Source organism: Melitaea cinxia, chromosome 6, assembly GCF_905220565.1.
Source record: "Melitaea cinxia chromosome 6, ilMelCinx1.1, whole genome shotgun sequence".
In the NCBI taxonomy this organism is placed as follows: Eukaryota; Metazoa; Arthropoda; class Insecta; order Lepidoptera; family Nymphalidae; genus Melitaea; species Melitaea cinxia.
Genome location: NC_059399.1, coordinates 14,138,486 through 14,161,792, shown reverse-complemented (window position 1 = coordinate 14,161,792; position 23,307 = coordinate 14,138,486). Strand labels below are relative to the sequence as shown.

The following is a 23,307-nucleotide window of genomic DNA, read 5'->3' as shown; positions in this document are numbered from 1 at the left end:
AATGCTGGGCATATGCCTCTTTCCCCGTCTAGGAGAAGGATCAGAGCTTAATGCACCACGCTACTGCAACGCGGGTTATCGAATATATTCCCTACTATGAGTAATGATCGCTTATTATATTCTGGTACCATCAGCGGACAACTTTTCTTTTTCTAGTTTTGAATATTTTTAGATAACTAAGTTTAACTAGTAAGTTTGCTGATTGTAATTTTTTGTGTAATTTTTGTGTAATGTCTTTATTGTTTTGCATGTGGTGTTTACCTTTAATTAGTTATTGCATTTTATTTTGTATTATTTGTAATTAATTTTAAGTTATATTAATGTAAATAGCTGTAGGTAAACCTGTTAAATTAAAAATAAAATAAAAATCGCTATTAGGTGTACATGATAACAATGGGGACCGACGGCTCATCGTGCTTTACGACACACGGTGGACCCAAGAGGACCCACAAGGACTAAAAACCAGACCAGATATAAATTTTTGTATAAACACAAATGTCCCCTCCGAACGGGAACCGAACCATGCACATACACACACATATACTACACATCACCACTACACCAGAGCGATCGTCACCACTAAAAGAGTACATAAATATCGATAAAGAAAAATACCTACGTAATAAATGTTAACTTGCAAAAAAAGTTATACACTTTTCCTGTTAGCTATTGTAAAAAATTCAAAGCTTCCTATTTAATCAATTTTCTATAAATAATATAAGTATATATTCATATTAATTATTACGGATTTACTAATGTCCCAGAGAAGATTGTCCTCTGGCTAAGATGAAAAATAGGAAAGGATGACCTGCATAAACGTGATGTAGGTACATTATTATACATTATGCGTGAATAAGTCATTATTACTAAACCTGAAAAGAAAACATTGTGAAATATATAAAAGTAAATATAATGGAAAACATAACCCTAAAAAATTTAGTTAAAAATTTAAAAAAATTTAGTTACAATGTTAAATACGAGTACAAACAGGTAAAATATATTTGATGACTGTTTCAACATTCATGAAGTCAGTTTTCAATAATTTTATATACATCAATAATTAATATGTATTCACTTAGCACACTCATTTATATAAAAAACTAAAACAGAATAGATCATGTTAAATTAAGTGTACCTAAAACTATAAAGATAAAAATAGTAATCACGCTGGTATTGGACATGTATTATAGGACACGTAGTTATCTATGTAATTTTCAAAAGGCTATTTAGATCGAAATGTACAATATTCTTCGATTTTACTTAAAAATAGTTCAAACTGCAATAGTGTTAACAAATAAAATAAAAACAATTTTGATAAACAAAACACAATTATTTTCATTAAATTTTTTATTATTATTTTTATTTTCATTAGTATACCTATACTAATCTAAATCGATATCGTGATTAGACAAAATAATAAGAGTATTTATCATTCATTACATAATATCATATCATTACATTTGTAATTCTTTAAAGTTCAATATGATATTAAATACCTACACATTTATTTTTGTATATGTTATTAAAAATATATATTATATATTACATCGTTTTTGTTATTTCGGATTAACTAATTTCCCGGAAAAGAGTTGTTGTCCTCTCGCTAAGATGAAAAATAGGAATGGATGATCTGCTTTAACGTGACGAATATTGTGATATATTTGTTGTGATAAAGTTGTAATTACTAAACCTGAAAAAATTACAGATTTCATACCTTAAAATAATAAATAATATTTGTCGTCATATAATCACTTCAGCCTATCTCAGTTCACAGCTGGACATAGACCTCCCCAAGTTCGCGCCAGACATTATGGCGCGAACTCATGTGTTTTGTCCATAGTCACCACGCTGGGTAGGCGGGTTGGTGACCGCAGGGCTGGCTTTGTCGCACCGAAGACGCTGCTATCCGTCTTCAGCCTGTGTATTTCAAAGCCAGCAGTTGGATGGTTATCCCGCCATCGGTCGAATTTTTCAGTTCCAAGGTGGTAGTGGAACTGTGTTATCCCTTAGTCGCCTCTTACAACACCCACGGGAAGAGAAGAAGAGGGGGGGTGGCTATATTCTTTACTCCCGTAGCCACACAGCTACGTTGTCGTCGTATAAATACATTCAATATTAGTATTGAACATATTTATATGTATGAACGTATCTTTACTAATATTATAGAGTTGAAGAGTTTGTTTGTTTATTTGCTTGAACGCGGCAATATCAGGAACTATATTGGTCAGGTTTGAAAAATTATTTCAGTGTTAGATAGCCCATTTATCGAGAAAGGTATAGACTATACAATATTTTAGTACCTCGTTTTTATTAAATTATCGTGGGTGAACATCTACTATTTTCATAATATAAGTTGACAACTATTAAAAAAGTTGAAGGTAGACAAAAATATAAATGATTAATATTAAACATAACTATATCATTTGATTAGTCACAAAATCTTATTTTTGTTTATAAATAGTGGCACGATGATTCAGCCTGTGATATACCGCTGCTGAGAAGAAGACGATTCTTCTACGATACGATAAGACAAACATTCTTTTCTGCTATATGTATTCAGCAGGAATTTATACTGATTATATTTGTTAAATATAATAAGCTTGTCGCTTAATACATTTATATTTTTTATAACTTTGAACAAATATGTTGTATCACGATTCAGTCTGTAATAGCCCACTGCTGGGCATAGGCCTCTTTCTCCATGTAATAGAAGGATTGAATTAATCCACCACTCTGATCCACTGCGGGTTGGCAGATATATTCCCTATTATGAGTAACGATTGCTATCAGGTGTTTATGATAGCAACAAAGACCGAGAACTTAACGAGCTTTCCGAAGCACCTATTGTACTCCGAAACAGCTATTTGTATAAATACAAATATCCATCTTAAGCGAGAATCGAACCCGCAAACCGTGTAGTTTTAGGCGCTTACACGACAGACGCACCACTACACCAGAACGGTTGTTATGTGGTGACATAATGAACAATTTTGTAAACGTTATGTATTATTTTATATTCAATTACAGCTTTCGACAAATATATTATGCAAAAACACATTACTTGTAATAGCGACGCATTCATTTACTAAATTATTTATTACATTATTATTATTAACGTTACATACTAAATACAAACGGCAAACTTATATAGGATAATGTTAAACAGATAAGTTCACAACAACAATTAACAAAGCTTTAACAAAATTAAGTAATACATCACCTGTAGACGCCGCAGCTTCCGTACCAAACTCATTGACCTCTATAAATGCCTTATGCTTAGCACTTGAAACACTAACTATTTCATCTCGTACAATATTTGTCAAACCTGCATCTTGTTTACTAAATATTCCTTTAACTCCTACCTAAAATGACAAAACAAGATCCGTACCTCCGCACTATCCCGCTTTACTCTACTTTTATCAGTATAATGTGTATCAAAGCCAGATATTATGAAGCCGTAATTTCACCTGCTTTGATTTTTCTATACTTGATAGTCAGTCAGTTCTGTCAGTTCAGCCTATGCAGTCCACTGCTGGACATAGGCCTCTTCAAGTTTGCGCCATAGATCCCAGTTTTCCGCAATTCTCAGCCAGCCTACACCGGCAATCTTACGCAGATCATCAGTCTCACACTGCGTTTGCCAACACGCGGTCTCCACTACAAGACACATCTGGTCCACTTCTCCTGCGACAGTTGTGATCAGTCCATTGCCATTTCAACTTGCTAAGTGTGTCGATCACTTTGGTTCCCTCGCGGATAGTCTTATGCTGGTGACCGCACAGTGTGATATATATTCCTCACTATGAGTAACAATCTCTATCGAGTGTATATAATAACAACCGGGACCTACAGATCAACAAGACAGTACAAGACAACCAGAGGGAATCGAACCCACGAATGGTTTTTAGGCGCCGCTGACACGACACAGGCAATATTACACCAACACCGGTGGTCAACATAAACATAAGAAATCATCGATATTTTTTTATAACAGCCGACTGTTATAACTATTTTTTTTATGAATATACATAGAAATAATACATTTATAAATATATAAATACAAATATTACGCCCAGACTCAGGCGGGAATCGAACCCGCAACCCGCGGCACAGAAAGCAGGGCCACTACCAACTGCGCTAATGGACTAGTCAACATATTAAATTTTTAGTGAGCAAAATTCTCAAAGCGCACCTTCTCACGCGTTAGGAATTATACCAAAAGATATGGACATGGTTAGAAAATTGCTTAATAACTTACCTTTTCATACACTTCTTTTAAATTCAAGTCTGTCTCAATCTTGAATTTCGGCATTATTAGGTCTACGTTTCTTTCTTCCATCTGACTTATTGCTGCTTCTAATATATCGGGAGCTAGTTTTAACTGATCCAGAAGAACTGACAGACCAGTGTTTGATAATGGTAACACTAATAGAAATGTTACCATCCCATCTTTATAAGGTATCATTACTAACTAAAAAGTAAAACTATTAAAAATTTATATTTTTTAAACTAGTGCCATGTGGCTACAACTAACGAATACCTCTTTAAGAACTGGAAATTTACACAGTAAATTAATAACATGCACAAAAATTTATTTATTTATTTATTTATAATATTAGCATCTACAATTGTAATCTTTTACGTTTTTATTTGTTTGGTAGCTAATACTTGGAAAATTACTTGATAAAAATCAGCAGTAGCCTGACTTGGAAAGTACCTGAATTTTACAGACGAAAACAGTCTAAAATTACTGCAACGCATTTATTGTGCTCCTGGTGTTACAGCACAAACAGACAATCTCTCAGCAACAATACGTTCTTTTGCCAATTTATAAGGAAAATAAAACGATATATCAGCTATAAAATAATTTTACACTGGTAACGAATTAAAGTAAATAAAACAAAATTAAATTTTTACTTACTTCAGCCCCCAACGCTTCACTTTTTGTGTAATTATAAGGTCCAACACTTTTCATCATTGGTATAGTTTTTTTACTGCTTAGCGTATGAAATGTACCATTTTTAATGTTTGAGAATTGAGTTTCCCATTTCGCCTATAAGAATTTTCAAAAGCTGTTTTAACACATCCTTTAAATTATTGAGTTTACTCTAATATTAATTTATAGATATTGTATAACAGCAATTAAAGACTAATTAAGCAAAAGTATAGCAAATTTTTGTTTTTTTTTTTTTGAATAATATTAAATTTTAATTTCTTTATTATTACAGGTAAAAAGGTTTAAGCAATGGTTTAAGCAATGGTTAGGCTGCAAAGCAGTCGCATTAATTTCCAGTTAAAGATATTGAAATATATCTTTACATCTCGGATGCTTTCAAAAATCTTGATTACGTACAAATTTTTCGACTGAATATTCTAATAGAGTTATAAATACCAAACAATTTATTACTTAAAAAAAATCAACGCAAAACACTTATTCCTACAAATAATAATAACATTTCGCATATATGTAAGTATGTTACTTACATTGAAATATACGGCGTTTACCAAAATCAAAGACGTTGTAGGTGTAATATCATTAGCACTGATAATGTCTTGTATGCGACCATTTGTTTGTGCAGATACCTTTAATGTTTAGTATATAATTGTGAGTATAATTTAACTTGAAAACTTAAACATATATTTTTTTGATAATTTATTTACTTATTGCATTTAAAAATACACGTGTTCCAAGATTTTAATGCAAAGAACATTTTTCAACTTTGCATTTTTATTTTATTCTCAAAAAGAAAAATTCACTTACATGAGAACAACATAATAAATGTAATGATACAAGAAATATTTGCCTCGTATGTAGCTACTTAGTTATGAGAATAGAATATAATTAAGTCGTTTTCATTTTAATCACTATAACAGTGGGTATTCTCTAAAATATATTTTGGTAGTTGGGACTTAAATCTATTAACTGAGCTTACATTTTTTATATAGAATGGCAATTTGTTATAAAGTTATTTGTTATAAGGTTGTGCTCCATCGAAAGTAATATTTTTTTTGCCATTTTGGTTCTTATTTTTGGGAGAACTAGTAAACTTGGTCGACGGGTGCTACGTTTACTGCTTTGTTTTATAAACATCAAATTAGAATGCATGGATTTACTAATATTTTTTTCTTACAAAAATACAAAAATTATACACATAAAGTTTTCGTAGGTTCGTAATATTTGTTTCTTTATAAAGTGTAGTTGTTGGTGTCAAAGGTGGATATCGAAAGAGTATTTTAATTATTTTATTTTGTTTAAAAAATCTTCTTATTAAATGCTAATGCCTAATGTCACGATATCCTTTACAAAGATGATTAAACAGCACTATGTAAATTAAAAAAATAAAAAAAGAACGAAGAAACGTACAAAGATACTTCAAAACTAATGAATCTAAGAATAAGTTATCAGAATTGATGAATTTCTAATAATAGAGACGTCTTCTCGATTCTCCAGAATATGGGCACATAATAGATATTTGGCAAGTGAAGAAGGAGAAAAGAAATAGTATAATCAATACGATAATTTACCCATGTATTAATTTCTTCAGCTGCATAAGTTGGATATTCAAAATCTAATTTTGAAATACTAGATGCGAATATATCCCTCGCCTGGTCTACGAAAGCTTTTTGTAGATGACTCTTTAATGATACATAGAGTTTACTGGCTATATCTAGTCTTACGCCAGGAAGGTATCGCAGTTCCAGAATTAGTCTTTTGAAATGCTCGCTAATCTGTTTAAAATTATTAATAGAAAAATTTTATACTCCATCCTTGCAAAGATAAATGATCAAATTAGTACATCTATTATTATAAAGAGTAAACATTTTATTGTTTGTTTTTCATCGATATTCCATCTGATATTAATATACCTTTATTCTTCAACATTTATTTATTGCCATAAATATACTATCATTACAGGCTTATTACCTATTGCGATAGTACATATAATACGAAAATATTGTAACCATATATTGGTTACAATAAAAGCATCTCTATCGTATACACATAACTTAGGCTATGAAACATCGTCAACACTATTATAGCGTTAAGTTCAAAGTTTCTATTCTTAAAAGAAAAAGCAGTTAGTCAAATAAATTAAATGTATCATTAACGTAAATAAATACATTTACAGTAATAACTTTCATAATACTGACCAAATTTTTTTGAGAAACACCAATAGCATCTAAAAGTTCCTTCAAAGTGGCACGCTCTGCTCCCAGGGCCAACTTCGCAAGCGGCATAAGAGCTGATATTGGCGAACATACTGTACTCTCATATGGCGTGGAAAGTAATCCATGCTTATTAAAATAGAACAGTTAATTTACATTAATATAAAATGATCTAGGATTAGTGTAAAAATGTTCTTAAAATTACGATAATTTTAATTATTCTTAAAATAATTATTACAATTATAACGCAAGTATGGCTTATTATAAAAGCCGAACTAAAAGAATTTAGTATTACAATACTACAAAGTATTTGAAAATAAAGAAGACTAAATTATGTTCATAATGATAAAAGTTATTAATTAGGTAATATTAAGACTTAAAATTCTGAAAAAAATATCTACCACAAAAAAAGATTTTCTGATCGATCCACAAAGATCAAAATGTTTGCTACCTTCCAAATCACAAACGGGATCAAGTCGGGATAGTGACTCACTTTTCACCGTTGATTTGGCGATTACTATGGAAATCGTAATAACTAAAAAAAAAAATAATAATAAGTAGGTATAATATGCGTGTGTGTCAAATACATGTTAGTGTGTGTAATGTTTTTTTTATTGATTGAATATATTTTTAGGCATAATTTAAAAAATATATTAGCATTCTGCACTCCGTCTCTATATAAACGATAAGTGTAAGAATGCATCTGCGTAATTTTTGTAAACAGGGGTACAAAGTTTAATCGTATAAATATATAATACGTGCAGCAAAAACTTTATATAAAAGAATATTAGTTAATCTGTCGCGACAATAATGAGATATGGATAGTACAGATAGGCAATAAAACTAAGTGAAGTATAAATGATAATTAAATTATTTTATGTTGACTGAAAAGAGAACAAAAAATCATTGTTGTTTTTTATTGTTGTAGCCATTACATGTTTAAAATAACAACTACTTAACAGACCAGTGCAGATAGCTTTTGAAACCAAAAAAAATATAGTCGATTGAAACCCAACAAACAGAAGATAACGAACCTAAGATATGCTGACGACACGACGTTACTAGCTTCGGACGAAGAGGAGATGGCAGTTCTACTGAAGAAAATTGAAGTTGAAAGTGTCAAACTCGGTCTTAAAATTAACCATACAAAGACCAAGATTATGGTTGTAGATAGAGCTCAAATTCTACTTCACTCGAATGCATTTAATACTTATGAAAAAGTCAATGAGTTTGTCTATCTTGGGTCGTTAATAAATAATGTGGGTAGCTGCACTGAAGAAATTCGCCGACGTGCTGGAATTGTTAAAAGTGCAATGACCAACTTAAACAAGATAATATGAAGGAATCGTGGAATCCATCCATGGTCCGAGCTCTTGTGTTCTCAATATTCTTTTATGGCTCGAAAACTTGGTGTCTCAGAACTCGATTGCAGCAAGATCAATGCATTGGAAATGTGGTGTTGGCGAAGACTACTCCGAATCCCTTGAACTGCCATGAGGACGAACGAGTCAATTTTACAAGAGCTCAATATCACCAAGCGACTCTCAACGATCTGCATGGAGCGGGCCCTTACCTTCTTCGGGCACATTATGCGGTCTCCTAAGCATAGTCTCGAGAAACTTATAATACTGGGTCAAATTGAAGGGAAACGCGCCAAAGGGCGGACACCAGCAATATGGTCTGATGTCATCAAGAATACAGTAGGAGGCAGCTTGCACCGTACAACACATGCTGCTTACTAATGGAGACATATCATTCGTGGTCGCGATCCTCATCATTGAGGGAAGGAGGAAAAAGAAGAAGGATGAAACCCATTGTAAAAGAAAGATAATACAACGAAAATGAAAGGAAAAAGAAATTACGGGGAGCTGAGGTTGGAAAGTGGTAGGGAGAGGGAGTTTTAGGGTAAAAAACGGTTTATCTCAATTTCCGGCTAAACTACAAGTCCTATGGAAAAAAATATACATTACTAGTGTAAATGTTCTCAGAAAATGCAAAGAAATAACAGGTAGTTTATTATTATAATATGGGTACCATAAAAATTTTGAGTATGCACAAATTTTTTTACTAATTATTGTTACTCTACATTTAAAAAAGTTCTTACGCTTAAATATCAAATTCATTGTTGATGAACAACCGTCACAATATATTTAATACTATTTTATTCAATAAAATTATTATGTAATTTTAGATCGCCACTTTATATATACTAATATAAAAAATGTAATAATAAATTGTATTCGATTCGATTTTATGGTCACGCTTAGGTTATACAACTTTTTTCAATTTAATGGCGAACGAAAAAAAAAAATTAATGTTACGTAATACTTAAAAAAAAAACTATCACAAAGTATTTCTTTTTTAACCGATGACAAACGGAGAAGGTTCTTCAATTGATGCGTATTTTTCTTATGTAAGACCACGCATAACTTTTTACAGAATAGTATTTTGATAATTCTTTTTTATTGGATATAGTATACCTCGAAGATGATCCCATATAAATTTAGAAAAAAAATCCTATCCTGAGGGCGGGAAAATAGGGATGACAATAATGTTCACTCACAGATTTTAATGCTAACTTCTGGATTTTTTACTCATTATTAGATTCTCCAAATATCTTTTTCTTCTTCGAGCAGCATTTTTGTAGGCCTACTACTTCTTGTAGGTATATAAAGACTGTTTTTTTTTAAGTATTTATATATTTTCTCTCTGAGCAGCAAAAGAAGTACCATGTCATATGCAGAAGTGATGTCAAAAAAAAATACCTACTAGGAACTCACTTTTTGCAAAAGCAGTTTGAATGTCTGCTGATAGAATACTCAAACCATCTGTAGTACTCAGATCCTTTCTAAAGCCAAATTGAAAGGGTCAGAGAATTTTTCTGCTTTCCACAATCCTTACAGACTAGTTTTGATAATGCAATGGGTATATATAAATACAATTTTACAGGGTTTTGCCTGGTTTTAGAATTGGGACAATTATTTGTGACTTCCAAGGTTGCGTGACGATTTCTGTTGTGAAACAAGTATTAATGATATTCAGAAGATAGAGTTTAGCTTTATGAGAATAGAAGAATAGAATAAGAATTGGGTACAACATTTTCCCCGGGAGTAAAGTCTTTGAGGCCTCTCTATGCGAATAGTAATCAAACAGGGAAAGAAATCAAATTAGATACAGACTGTGTTGTGGAAAATGGAAAGCTGTCCTGGTAAGGAACATAAGGATTGGCAAGTTTGTCTGTGAAATCGTTAAGCCATGCCACTGGATCATTAGGTGTGGGGTTATCGGAATTGATAGATCGATGAATTTCTTAAGACTCAACCAAACTTAGTCCAGCTACTTTTATTCTTCTTACAGAATAACTTTTTAATCTTCGCCTCGAATTTATTATATAGGTAGGTACCTAAATGTCAACATGTCAGTTCTCTGTGCACAGAGCATAGTAATACTTACAGAAATCTCTGTGGTTTTCAGTTGACATTGACGCTAAGTTTGACAGTGAAGATTTGTTTTGTTTTTATATAAATGTTTATTGATCGCTTGTCTCAGAAAATTATTGAATGAAAAGTCTTCTATAGCGTGCAAATTAATAGCGGATTGGACAAATATGATCCCGAATGAAATTTTCGCTGAAGATATGATGAGTACTGTGATACGTTACGGCTTGTACATCGGAGCAGCCTTTCAACTGATATGTTTGTTTGCTTGTGTAACGCTTACCGACGAGCAAAGTGAACCGCATCCATATGAAAAGGTACATATTTATTAATTAAATATCTGTCAGAAGGACAAAAGTAAATTAACAAAAGACAAAGACTGCATTTTCTTTCCATTGCTGCAAGATATCGGCGAAAACGTTACTCTACTTAATTTGTACTAAATTCCGGTTGTAATTATTCCTTTTGTTTTCAGGCCTACACTGACAGTGATGAATGTAGCTCTGAGCAATCATCTCCTGGTCATCGTGCCACTATTTCTCGTGCTAGACGGCATGACAAAAAGAAAAGGCGTTAAGTTTTAGTAGTTTAAAATGTAAAGGATCTTATAGGAATCGTGTATCTCAATGTTTATCTCCTATATGAAGCTGGATTATTTAAATCCACGATGTTAGATTTAAGGTTATAAGTGTGTAATTCATTATTTTATGCAAAGTATGTTATTAAATATTTTTTATTTCTACTGTGATGATATCATATAGTATACTACTTTTATTTCTATAATGTAATAAAAATGATTATTTAATATATGTTGTCGCTGTATTACTTTAATCAAGAAATAATCCCATGGTAAATAATGCATTTCATATTTTTTTAAAGTAGTTGTCTTGACAGACTGTTGTGTTGTTTTGTAGTCAAAATCATTTAGTTTAAATAATCATAAGATTTTTGTAGTCATTCTCAGGTTAGTGTTACCAAGGAAAATAGGAATTCATTATTGAAGTAAAACTTCTTTATGTATGCTTGACTTGTGGAGTAAGCTGGTGAATGCGTGATGAGTGTTACAAAAAGTGTGATCGGGCGAGGCAAACGGAAGTTGAGAGGGAAATATAAGGTAGATGGACCTAAAGAAGTTTTACTTCAGTTGTGTGACCTAAAGCACACTCGTTTTTTTTTTATGTATGGAAAGTAGGGATTTTGGATTCATTTTAATACAATTATATTCTAAAAATAACAATATCAGTTATATGTATACTAGAGGTTGTTTTTAAGGCAATGGTGGAGTATGCTAAGGACTTTTTTTCTTTTAAAGCATTCCAATTTAGATTAGGAAATAAAATATTTGCACTATCTGAAATCAAGCTAATAAAGTAAACTGAAAAACTGCTAAATAAGTAAACAGTTTTAAAGTTAATCAGTAATAAAGACAACTCCTCTGGTGTAGGAAGCTTGTAAATAAACATTGGTGTTCATGGATTTTATACCCACTTAAGATATTTGTTTTTATTTGCACATATATTTGTTTCAAATCTGGGTTTGTCGTTTTGGCTCTTCTGGCAGCGCATCTCAAAGAGCATGTAAAGCATATTTTCAAACACAATAAAAATAATGCAAAAATAAAAGTAATAATTATAAAAAAGCTCTTTAATTGTTACACAGACTAGAGATTACAGCGTTTGATTATTGCTCATTTATAAATTATTTTCTTAAAATCTCATATACTTAATACTGTACAAGCTAAAAATAAGTACATTATAAAAATTTAAGGCACTGATTTCCAGTTCAATAGCACCAAATTTGAACTAATTCATAAAAATAATCTTTATATTAAATATTTTTCTATATAAATCAAGTATAGAAAATATCATATGGCAACAATTTGTGGCATTTTTGTACATAAGTAGATATAAGAAAATGGCTTTATGTAAGCCTAATTGTGTATAAGACTTGGCAATTATAGTTAATAATACATAATATGCTACAAAATATTTTAAGTCAATGTATATGGCAAGATGAAAACCTCTTTCAAAATTTAACAAAAAAATATTAATGACTAACAATTCTTTGGGTGAATGTTTCTGACATCTGTTTTTTGGTTAACAATTAGATATATTGTGATAGAATGTAGGCACTTAAAAACAAGCTCTTTAGAATTAAATTAACAATTGTCAATAATCTGTACATAAGTAATTCATTATAATCTATTAAATAAATATATGTACATATATTTCAACAGCTGAACAATTGTTTTTTAAAATCTAAAAATTTAAAAAGAAAAAAAAACTAATGATTCTCATAAAATTGCACAAGCAACAATGCTTTGTATAGGTATTGGCACAGAGGACATTAATATCAGACATATAAAGGACGCTCCGAGAAGCCTGTGAACGCCCCAGGAGGCTTCTGAGCTTCTGGAAGGAGCTGGGCTGGCTGAATTAGTCAGCCCTCTTTTCACGCATAGCGGACCACCTCTGTGTCTAAATGCGGAAAACCGAGCCCACAACAATACAATACAATACAGACATATTGGAACGGTCGGCAACGGTATGGGATTGCTTTGCGTATTGCGGAGGGTTCCCAATAAGAAAAGTTTTGTTCAGTACAAAAATTATATACATAAAATGTATTTTTTTTATTAAATCTATAACAATAAAATGTTGAAGATCAGTGCTCCATATCTGTGCCGATAACTATGCAAAATTAAATGCAAAGATTAGTTTATCCAGTAAACAATGTAATTAGCCTGTACTCAAATTAAAATTGTTCACTTTGAGAGCGTTCAACAATTCCGAATCTGATAGAAATTGTTTAAAAGCATCTAACTTTTTAAAGCAAATTGTGACACAGCATGATTTCGTATTAGAACTACTACAACATGAATCAGACTTAATATCTTTACTAGCAACTTCTTGATTACTGCTACATGAACATTTTATGTTATTTATGATATTTGGAAACGAATCATCACATTCGTGTGTATAAACACCAAATTCTTCAAGATTTGAATTATTATGTCTTCTATGATAGTGCAAGAATGTATTGTGATTGGTATCTGTTGCTCTGCCACAACCAGTGGCACATTTCATTTCTGCGTGATTACATTTGCAGTCAGTACATGAACATTTATCATCACAACTACTTTTTTCTATTGGCTTATGGTCTTGACAATTTCTACACTCACCATTGTCTGGCTCACATTTGCATTGACTACATGAGCAAATACCGGCATCAGCGGTTAACTGTTCTAAAGGATTCTTTGCCTTTTTACCGAATATATTTTCCGTTTGAACAACATACATATCTGAAGGAGGTTCATTATCAAATAACAATGTATGTTCCAGAGTTAAATCTGTATTAAATGAAACTGAATTTGCTGGATTTATTTCTATATTATGCTGTACTTTACTGGGTGGAGGTGTATTTAATGTTCTGTCATCTATTTGATCATTAGTTTTCATGAATGCAATATCTTCGTCAATTTTATCTGGATCTAAATTTGTTACTAATTCACTGTCATTGAATACTTTATCGCTTAAATCTAAAATATTTGGCGTATCCAAGTCGAAAGAAGTTTGTGATGTTATATTTGCAATTGGAATAACTTCAGTATTAAGATCAATATAACTTTGCATATGTGTTGGTACAGATGTTGCAAGTGTAAATATATTTTCGGGAGTATTATCTTTGATGCTGACAGGCGTTTCTTGTATTGATGACGCTAATGCAGTTACGTCTATCCACGGCGCTTGCATTTCGATCTCATTGGCTAAAGCTAGCTGCATAGCTTTAGATTTGACTTCAATTTTAGGTTCAGATATAACAATTGGTGGTAAATCGCTAACATCGACCCAAGTATTATCGTTTGGATCTTTTTTGATAGCTTTATCAACATTAAACGGAGAGAGCACTTCGAGATTACTCAAATCGTAATCAACTGTTATGTTATTAGCGTTAGTGAATTTAGTATCGTTAGTATTATTAAAAAGCAATTCCGTTATATCCATGTTGTTATTCGCGATTGGATTGACACTAGTTATGTCCTCTAAGCTGCCTTCAGTGGAATTAGATTCGGTTGTTATTCTACCGAAGGATTCGAGTAAGCTATCCCAATTCATAACATCGGAATCTTGTTTTGGTGGTTCGTTTTCAATTACTTCCACGGTCGGCGTTTCGGCTTCGATCTAAAAAGATTTGAAAAAAAATGTTATAGCTTTTTTTTTGCTTTTTTAAGACAGATTAAATAAATAAACTAATTGTTCAGGCCAATCATTGTAATTGCTAAAATTCCTAATTTCCCTAAATACTACTTATCAGTCTTCGCGATTTGTTAGTGTAGTTACTAACCTAACGTGGACGTGTATGACATGGCAATACAATAACAATCCATTACCTCGTACTTACAATATCACATCAAACTACAAATTTATAATAAAGCAAACCACATAAAAATAAAAAACGAGTGTGCTTTAGACCACACGACTGCAGTAAAACTTACAAAACGTAACTCTCTCTTTCTATCTTTACTAACTTATATCTCCCTCTCAACTTCTGTTCGCCTCGCCCAATCACACTTTTCGTAACGCTTTCGTCACGCATTCACCAACTTACTCCCCAAGTCAAGCATGCGCAAACAAGTTTTACTTCAAAAATAAAAACACATATTTACTTGGTGTTTTCTCGCATGTGCTCTCAGACTAGTGGGGGTCGAGAAAACCTTCCCACAACCAGATGAGGCGCACGCGTGCGGTCTTGAACCGGAGTGTGTACGCGCATGTGCCTTGAGGTGATGAGACGCGGTGAACGATTTACCACAACCGTCGGTTACACATCTGTATCAAATAAGAAATTACATATGAACTAGATTATACATATACGAGTATTATCATTACGCTTAGACGCTTTGCTCGTCGCTAATCGTTTTGCTTACTTCAGGACGTAATATCCCACTGCTTGGCATAGGCTTCTTTCTCCATTGGGGAGAAGGATCAGAGCTTAATCCACTACATTGCTCTACTGCGGGTTGGTGGATATATTACCTACTAAGAGCCACGATCGCTGTCAGGTGTACATGATAACAACCGGCACTGACAGCTTAACATGGTCTCCGAGGCACAATAGGGAGACCCACAAGGACTAACAACCAGACCAGAAATAAATATTATTTTAAAAACGTCAATGGTGAGAATGCTGTCTGCATGAAGCAAGTATAGATTCAGCAAATACGTTTGCATGTCAAGTCGGGCAGAATGTCAGTTCAGTTGTCAGAAAATTATCAAACTTTTTAAACATTAATTTATCTTTTATATTTATATACTTTTTACATTTATATACTATGACAGGAATTTGAAACATTACCATTGTACACTTCTCATTCCTTTTTTTTAACTTTAAATAAACAATGATTTAATTCAAATTTGGCCAGGAGGATTATACAATGTCAGATCTCTAACATTTTTATAATACAGGTTTTCAATTTTATTTTATTTTAAAGAATAATAAAAAGAAATAATGTAAACATTAGATATCTAGATTACAGTAATTCGCGAGCCCAAAGAACAACCTAGGAATAACGACAAATGCCAATAAAAATCGTAAAATTAGAGTTATATAAGATGTTTCAAAGGATTAACTGATGTATCATTTTGGAACAGAAAAATAATGATACTGTCCAGTTTTAATAAAGGCCCTTGGACTACTTTAAGTGCCCTCATTTCTAAGACTGTTTTTCTTGTGATTTAACATATTCACAAATTTATTTCTGTACAGTTATGCAACAAATGGGACATTTATATATCTATATAAAAAAATGAATTTTGCATATAGCGCATAACTTAAGAATGCCTCGACCGATTCGACTAATTTATTTCTTTGTACGTTCCTTAATGCCCACGGAAGGTTTTTATGGTAAATAAATAAAAATAAATAAAATAAAATTAGAAGGGGAAATATTAGTAGGGATTAAGGCCTTAATTAGTAGGGATTAGGTAGGGGTAGTTGCAAGCATATTAATAGCTAAATATACTTGGGGGCTGCTAATATTTGAAGACAATGGAATGCACATACACGCGTAATTACTCGATTTTAAATGATGGCTTTGGACTCATATGGCGATCTTTACTTCTAAATATCTCGGAAACGTGATACTTTAGGATACCATGTTATAAAACCTTTTTTGTTTGTATAAGTGTCCTCTATCCAAATATACCACTTTTATCGTGCTCGGAAATTTTGAAAAAAACCAAGATGGCGGCGGCTAGATATGCCACAAAGGTTCGTACCCCTTTATTCACTATATTCATATGGATGTTTGTTCATAATATTTTTGAGAAACTTACTTGTAAGGCCGTTCTTGTGTATGTGTACGAATGTGTTTTTTCAAATCGCTTAGTGTTGTGAAGAATTTCGAGCAGCCATCTGTTTTGCAATTGAACGTGTCACCGCTGTGTAATCTTTGATGTGCTCTTAGTCTGAAATTCATAAGATGTTGTTTGTTTTATTCTCATGGACTATATTAATATTATAAGAAGGTAAGATTTATATATTTTTTAATTTATTGAATAAGATTACAAATTTAAAAATTAAATTTAAAAACTACTGGACCGACTTTAAAACATTTTTTTTTTACTTATATTGCCATACGCCATCACTGAGTGCAATAGGCTACATTTTAACGAGAGAAAAGGGAATAGTCAAAATTGTGTTGTCCACGCGGGCAAAGCCGCGTCGTAAAGCTTATTACTTTTAAAATGTAAGTCAAACAATTAGTTTGTTTGTATTTATTCTAATGTTCTATGTAAGAATATTTATTCTTCTTAAAATAGTGCGCAGTATATACCGAGGTTCGATTCCAGCTCTGGATGGATATCAGATCTGTACAAATATCTGTTTCCGGTTTGGTCGTCTGTCTTTGTGGGTCTCCCCATCGTAGCTCGGAGAGCAACGTAAAGCCGTTAGTAACAATTGTTATCATAGGTATATGATAGCGATCGTTACAAATAGTAGAGAATATATCCCCAGACCCGTAGTGGAGCAGCGGAATGGAATAAACTCTGACCCTTCTCCTACATGGAGAGAGAGGCCTTTACCCGACAATCGGATGTTACAGGGGCAAAAACTCTAAAGTCCAGTTCCTGTACGTACTGTACGTGTACAACGATACGTTTTGCTTATGATGTCGGACATTATACGTTCATAATAAATTTGAAATAACGAAATACCTATGAGAAAAAATTTAGGCCATATAAAGCCTTAAAGCAAAGCGGTAACCAAATATCATTTAAGTAAACGTGCGGAGAAAATAGAAAGTGAAAATAATTCTGTATATAATGATTTATATGCTTGACAGGTGTCATTTTATTTTACGACGATAAGAAACATATTACCTACGTGATCGTAAATAATGAATATATGTATGTGCCAAACATGAAACAATTAATAATAACACATCTATCTCAATGGCATATAAATAATATCTTATATAAATTCATGAAAGAGTAACATAAGAGAGAGAAAATAAGATTCAAAATATAATGAAAATGAGTCAACAATTTACGATCGTTAAAACTAAAATAGTCACTAGAAAAATAGTAACATCGCCCAAAATTCAATACAAGTACTTTTTAAAGTAGAGTCGTCGTATATTTAAACTTCCATCATATTATGAAACTTAATATCAATGTCGTAAAGGTGAAAATACAATGTACAATTTAAATTATAATAGATAAGAATTTTCTATTGAAATACACAAATTGGCATTTATCCAAATGTAAATAAATCAGTTACTTAAACACGCTTTTTGTTTAGAAATTCGGCTTTAAGAAACAATTCAACCTTTATATATTGCATAATAAATGTATGAATGAAAAAAAAAAAACGGTCAAGTTCATGCCTTTGAGTATTATTGTTATGACTCAAGATAGTGGGCGGCAGGTTTCTATTTGTAAGTTGTAAACAGTATTGTGATTAAAGTGATGTAAATTTTCTAGCTCATAAAACTAAGATTGGAAAGCTTTCAATATAAAATATATAAATGTAATGAATGAAAACTTAAAAACGACATATAAAACCTTATTTTTGCTAAAAAAAATATTCAATCACTTCAATGATAAGTTGAAAGTTTTTGTACTTTGTTAACTTAGAATATTTTTAAGTAAACAAAGAAATAAATAAATATTATAATACTTAAATGAATATTTGAACTGACCTGTACAGTGTATTGAATGCTTTATTACAGTTTCCGATATTGCAAGCAAAAGGTTTTGCCTTAGTGTGGGCTCGTACATGTATCTTTAGGCTGTATGAAGTTAAGAAGGCCTTGCCGCATGACTGCATTGGACATATAAACCGATATTCCCCTGAAAATAAGAACAAAACTTTACTATAAATCAATATTCATGTAAAGAGCTATAAGATTATTGAGAATAATTACTGAGAAAAATTGTAACGCTCAACATAACACGTTTTAAACAGGAGAAAGAAAATGTGTGCACCTCTCTCTTGGACAGTTCGCCTCACCAGATCACACTTTTCGTAACGCTCTCGTCACGCATTCACCAGCTTACTCCCCAGGTCAAGCGTGCATAAAGAAGTTTTACATCAAAAATGCAATTTAGACTACTGTATTTAATGTATAACAAGTTCTTATTTCTATAAAAACAAGTTGTGTGTTTAATTCAAATATAATATATGTTTGGTTGCATACATCACCGTATGTAAAAATATTTGGATGTGTAATAAAGACTTAAAAAAATTAACTAATAGACTTGTTTATGGTTGTTGCTGATGTTTTAAATAGTGAAAGCCTATTTTATTTGTAGGAAGATCATCTATTAGTATACTGCAACAGTGAATAACATGCCCCTAGCTTGGTAAAACTTATTCCTATAACGGATGATACACGATGTGTTAGGACATGTACTATTTCATAGGTCATGTAATATGGTTATACCTTTATGTGTTTTCAAGTGGGTGCGCAAATTGCCCACTGTACTGTACGTCCTCTCGCAACCATCGTAGTCACATTTATACCTTGATGTGTTATCTTCAACTCGGCGTCTGGTTTTGTCCATAATTGACTTTGGTAATTCAATATTTGCCTTTGATAAATCTTTAAAACTTTCATTGTTACTGCTAGAAAATAATATAACAATCTTCAAGTCAATATACTAAGAAGTTAACAAGTAACTATTGGTAGTTAAAATATAATTATGTGTCTGATTTACTCACAAATGTCACAGAAATCGAATGATCAAGGTTGATAGTAACAAAAAGCGACTAAGCAACATCAATGGGATCGGTGATTGAAACTCATTTTATTTAAGCTGAAAAATATATTTGTAAACAAATGATTAAAAGCTTTGTATTGTGTTAATATGTGTTAATGGGTATAAAGCTCGGTCTAATGTTATAGCTAAAATATAATATGGATTTCTTGCAGCATTTCCCTTAATGAATTAAGATATCTGTTACCTTCCAATCATTACTAAAGTATATACTTAAATCATTAGTGAACACTAAATTAGATATTCAAACCGCATCGTAATGGTAATGTACCAAAATAGAATGCCCAAAAATGAAATAGTATGAAAAAGACCGCAAACATAATGTCTCATATGTCGGAAAGAGACATACGATCATATTGACAAACAGCTGATTGCTTTACTTGTTGATCAAGAAAACGCGGTAACCCTCCAAAAATTCACTAAAAGCACAACTTAATGAAAATATTATCGCTTAAGTACTTAAAACTTACGATACTATTTCAATTTGAATTTTCGCCGTCGCACTGTCCACTAAGATTTCCTTATCGATATTAGGTAAACTTCCAGAACTTTTATTAAATAGTTCTTTTGTTATGTCGCTATGGTCATCATTGTTTAATGTTTCCAGTGAGAAGTTATTGGAATTGGAATTGTTCTGTGTATTAGTTTTTGTATAGACGCTGTCACCGAGCCATGCGGCCATGTTTGTTTCGTTCCGTTTGTACTTTGTGGTGTTTGCTTTGTGGAGCTGTCATTTTAGTCGGCAAATGTCAAGAACCGGCATCGAATGAGAGATACGTCACAGTTGAATAGATGGCGCTAATTTCAAATTTCCTACTGGAGAGAATGGCTGTCGCGGAAGCAAAGTAGGCGCCCGCGCCCGCACTTAGGACTCCCGGCCGAACTCCCGTTATAATGAACACCACTTGTTGTCTGCGCGGGCAGTGCGCCGACCGCACGCCCTTCTACTAACGCGAATGTATCATTTTCACATTCGGAAAACTTTTTGCATTACAAGTGTGTCGTAATAAATAATTATTTACTATATTTTTCTTTAGTGATAATACAATTGTTATTGACAAAATGTGTCTAAAAAGCATAATAAGTTATTTTTATTTGGTAAGTTAAAACACCGGTTTTGTATACAATTTTATAATGAAATACGTACTTGTTATTATTTGCGAATGAAGATTTATAATCTTTTAAATACAATTTGGAATGTGATTCTTTAAAAAGAATAAAAAACTTTTAAATTCAAGTATGTTATCATGTTATTATTTTTATACATTATATGGAGATGTAATTATATTTTTTTTGTAATTGAATATTAGAAGACTAAATAAGTTGTAATTACTTGTTTTTTAATACACTCTTAGAAAAACAGCGTAACAATAATAAAATTTGAGTCGAATATTTTCTTTAATAATGTGAAACTGAGCTAAATGTAGGTAACACAATAAAAATGACCTAGAACTACAGCAAATTTCCTTCTAAATAAAAATAAAACTGGTTAAGTCACTGCCGCTGCTCTACTATCTTATTTATATTAAAAAAAAAAGGTCTTGTGAAAAACTCTACCAAAAATTAAATTGCTATAAGAAACTACACCCCACCTTTTTGAGATTATATTAAAACAAAACTAGCCTCAAGATACTAAGAATATGTTTTCTCGAGGACATAATCAAAATCGGACTTTGTCTCCCTGAGTATTGATAAATTGTCCGATTTATGAAGAAAAGAAAAACTATAGTGACATTATGGAATTTAATATTCTGCTAACTCATACATAGTTGACTGACTCATTGCCTATGCATTTAGAACAAACCGTTCAGGGAGATAGGAAAAAAGGTAACTGCGGGTGAAGTTATCATAAATTTACTGTTATACACGCTCCTCTCTGTCTAAGCGCATTACGTGTCATTAGTCAAAGGTTGCTGACCGAGATCATGTACCATAACTTGCCATTCATGTTAAGATGCATAATTATTACACATGTAACCGAGAAAAGCCTCCTTACAGAATATTTTATTGAACCTAAAAGTAACGTCCGATATGTCTTTGTTTGAAATGTTATCTCAGAAATATCTGTATCTTTAAAGTTTATAAAATAGCATTTGTCGAAATAAAGAAATTAGAATAGGGTTATTGATAACAGTAATATATTTAAATTACCATACACTAGAAATATTCTTAAAACTTACTATTTTTTTCTTAAAAATAATCCGAACAATATTTTGTAAGCGGCCAAGCGTAACCACGATATTTATGAGCTATATGCACTCAGTAAAAAAAAAGTAAGATAAGTAGTTTATTAAAAATATACTAATGGAATATTTACTACAAAGTAATAAAACACGTGCATATAAACCATAGCACCTACGATTGAAAATATCTATTGTATAAAATATGGATTTAAATTAAATATACGCAACGACTATTAACGCAAAATTGGCTCTGTTTTATTGAAGTAATAAAATAAAATGAGATTTTTATTTTTATTAATACTTATCACAATTTTAAAATAACGGTAAAGGATTTTTCATTCGCCGCTGATTCAAGTAATTTCTTACGAAAAGCACTGTAGGTAAAACGTATTATTTTTCATTATTATAAATATTACGGTATTTTTGTCGATATTAAACTACATTTTTATTAAATATCTGATATTAAGTTTCAAATATTTAATTAGAAATGTGTGACAAAGCTGTTTAAACTGTGACAGCTGTAAATTTAATAATTTGATGAAAATCATCCTTTTAATAAAGAAAGGTGAAAAAATCGCGCTTTCACGGTTTATTATTTAGTGTTAATCAACTTTAAAAAGTTGTACTCAAACTGCGGTGACTTTTTTTTAGTTTTTACATTTAGTGGATACTAGGTCGTTGATTTTTTTTTTAATTTGTTTGAAAACTTCTTTGTCAAGCTGTCAAATGGTTTATCAGTAACAATACAGAGGCGAGTAGGAATTTAAGTACCGAAAAATAACGCCCACGACGTGATCTCCATATAATGGACCTAAGTGACCGCTAGGCACTTTCGCTACTATTTCTTTATAATATTTTCACTTTTGCATTTACCTATTACTTTATTCTATTGGGACGTTTCATCGAGAATGATAATGAGATTTTTATTCCCTGGTCCATTTTATTGCGTAAGCTTTAGCCATCATTGTCAAGGATATTATATAATTCCCTATATTATATCTTGATAGTGAATACACTCTTAATATAAGCGGAAAACGAAACAAAATAATGTAACAGTTAATTAGTAAAAAAAAGTAATAATTAAGTGGACAGGTCGTAAGAAAAGTTTTTAATTTATGGTACACCTGACACCCATCCCATCTAAATTTCCAACGGTTCAATGACATGTCATATACACTTGACCCAGAAATGTGACACTGGCACTTTCTTCTTGAGGGCTTTTACGATTCACCACGCATC

The 23,307-nt window shown here is 31.8% G+C and overlaps 3 protein-coding genes and 1 long non-coding RNA gene across 4 annotated transcripts in view; 2 read left to right on the top strand and 2 right to left on the bottom strand.

Moving 5' to 3' along the window:
* LOC123654760 (netrin receptor UNC5C-like) overlaps positions 1 to 7,239 on the bottom strand; it is a 32,034-nt gene extending 24,795 nt beyond the window's left edge. Inside the window, exons 1-6 of the mRNA XM_045590645.1 lie at positions 7,153 to 7,239; positions 6,526 to 6,729; positions 5,485 to 5,583; positions 4,922 to 5,053; positions 4,259 to 4,471; positions 3,221 to 3,362 (exon numbers count right to left, since the gene is read on the bottom strand). Coding sequence (XP_045446601.1) covers positions 3,221 to 3,362; positions 4,259 to 4,471; positions 4,922 to 5,053; positions 5,485 to 5,583; positions 6,526 to 6,729; positions 7,153 to 7,239 — 877 coding nt within the window. The remainder of the gene's footprint in view (positions 1 to 3,220; positions 3,363 to 4,258; positions 4,472 to 4,921; positions 5,054 to 5,484; positions 5,584 to 6,525; positions 6,730 to 7,152) is intronic.
* Positions 7,240 to 10,631: 3,392 nt separating this feature from the next.
* LOC123654673 (protein anon-73B1) lies at positions 10,632 to 11,355 on the top strand. The gene is made up of 2 exons (XM_045590564.1): positions 10,632 to 10,921; positions 11,080 to 11,355. Exons 1-2 carry the CDS (start codon positions 10,775 to 10,777, stop codon positions 11,179 to 11,181), a joined length of 249 nt encoding a protein of 82 aa, XP_045446520.1. The 5' UTR covers positions 10,632 to 10,774; the 3' UTR covers positions 11,182 to 11,355.
* Positions 11,356 to 13,317: 1,962 nt separating this feature from the next.
* Positions 13,318 to 20,161, bottom strand: LOC123654408 (zinc finger protein syd-9-like). Its single transcript, XM_045590317.1, has 6 exons — positions 20,073 to 20,161; positions 19,552 to 19,733; positions 18,808 to 18,958; positions 16,940 to 17,071; positions 15,271 to 15,433; positions 13,318 to 14,785 (listed from the first exon to the last, which is right to left on the bottom strand). Exons 1-6 carry the CDS (start codon positions 20,081 to 20,083, stop codon positions 13,343 to 13,345), a joined length of 2,082 nt encoding a protein of 693 aa, XP_045446273.1. The 5' UTR covers positions 20,084 to 20,161; the 3' UTR covers positions 13,318 to 13,342.
* LOC123654409 lies at positions 18,368 to 20,042 on the top strand. The gene is made up of 2 exons (XR_006743237.1): positions 18,368 to 18,543; positions 18,838 to 20,042. It is a non-coding gene; the product is annotated as an uncharacterized LOC123654409 (long non-coding RNA).
* Positions 20,162 to 23,307: the final 3,146 nt, after the last annotated feature.

What these genes read in the sequence shown, in the direction of transcription:
- LOC123654673 (XM_045590564.1), top strand. Translation starts at nt 10,775, where the DNA reads ATGATCCCGAATGAAATTTTCGCTGAAGATATGATGAGTACTGTGATA. An exon ending in AACCGCATCCATATGAAAAG is followed by an intron (nt 10,922 to 11,079) that starts GTACATATTTAT and finishes TTTTGTTTTCAG; the next exon opens with GCCTACACTGACAGTGATGA.
- LOC123654408 (XM_045590317.1), bottom strand. An exon ending in CCACTTGAAAACACATAAAG is followed by an intron (nt 18,959 to 19,551) that starts GTATAACCATAT and finishes TCTTATTTTCAG; the next exon opens with GGGAATATCGGTTTATATGT. An exon ending in CACATGCGAGAAAACACCAA is followed by an intron (nt 14,786 to 15,270) that starts GTAAATATGTGT and finishes AAATCTTTTTAG; the next exon opens with ATCGAAGCCGAAACGCCGAC.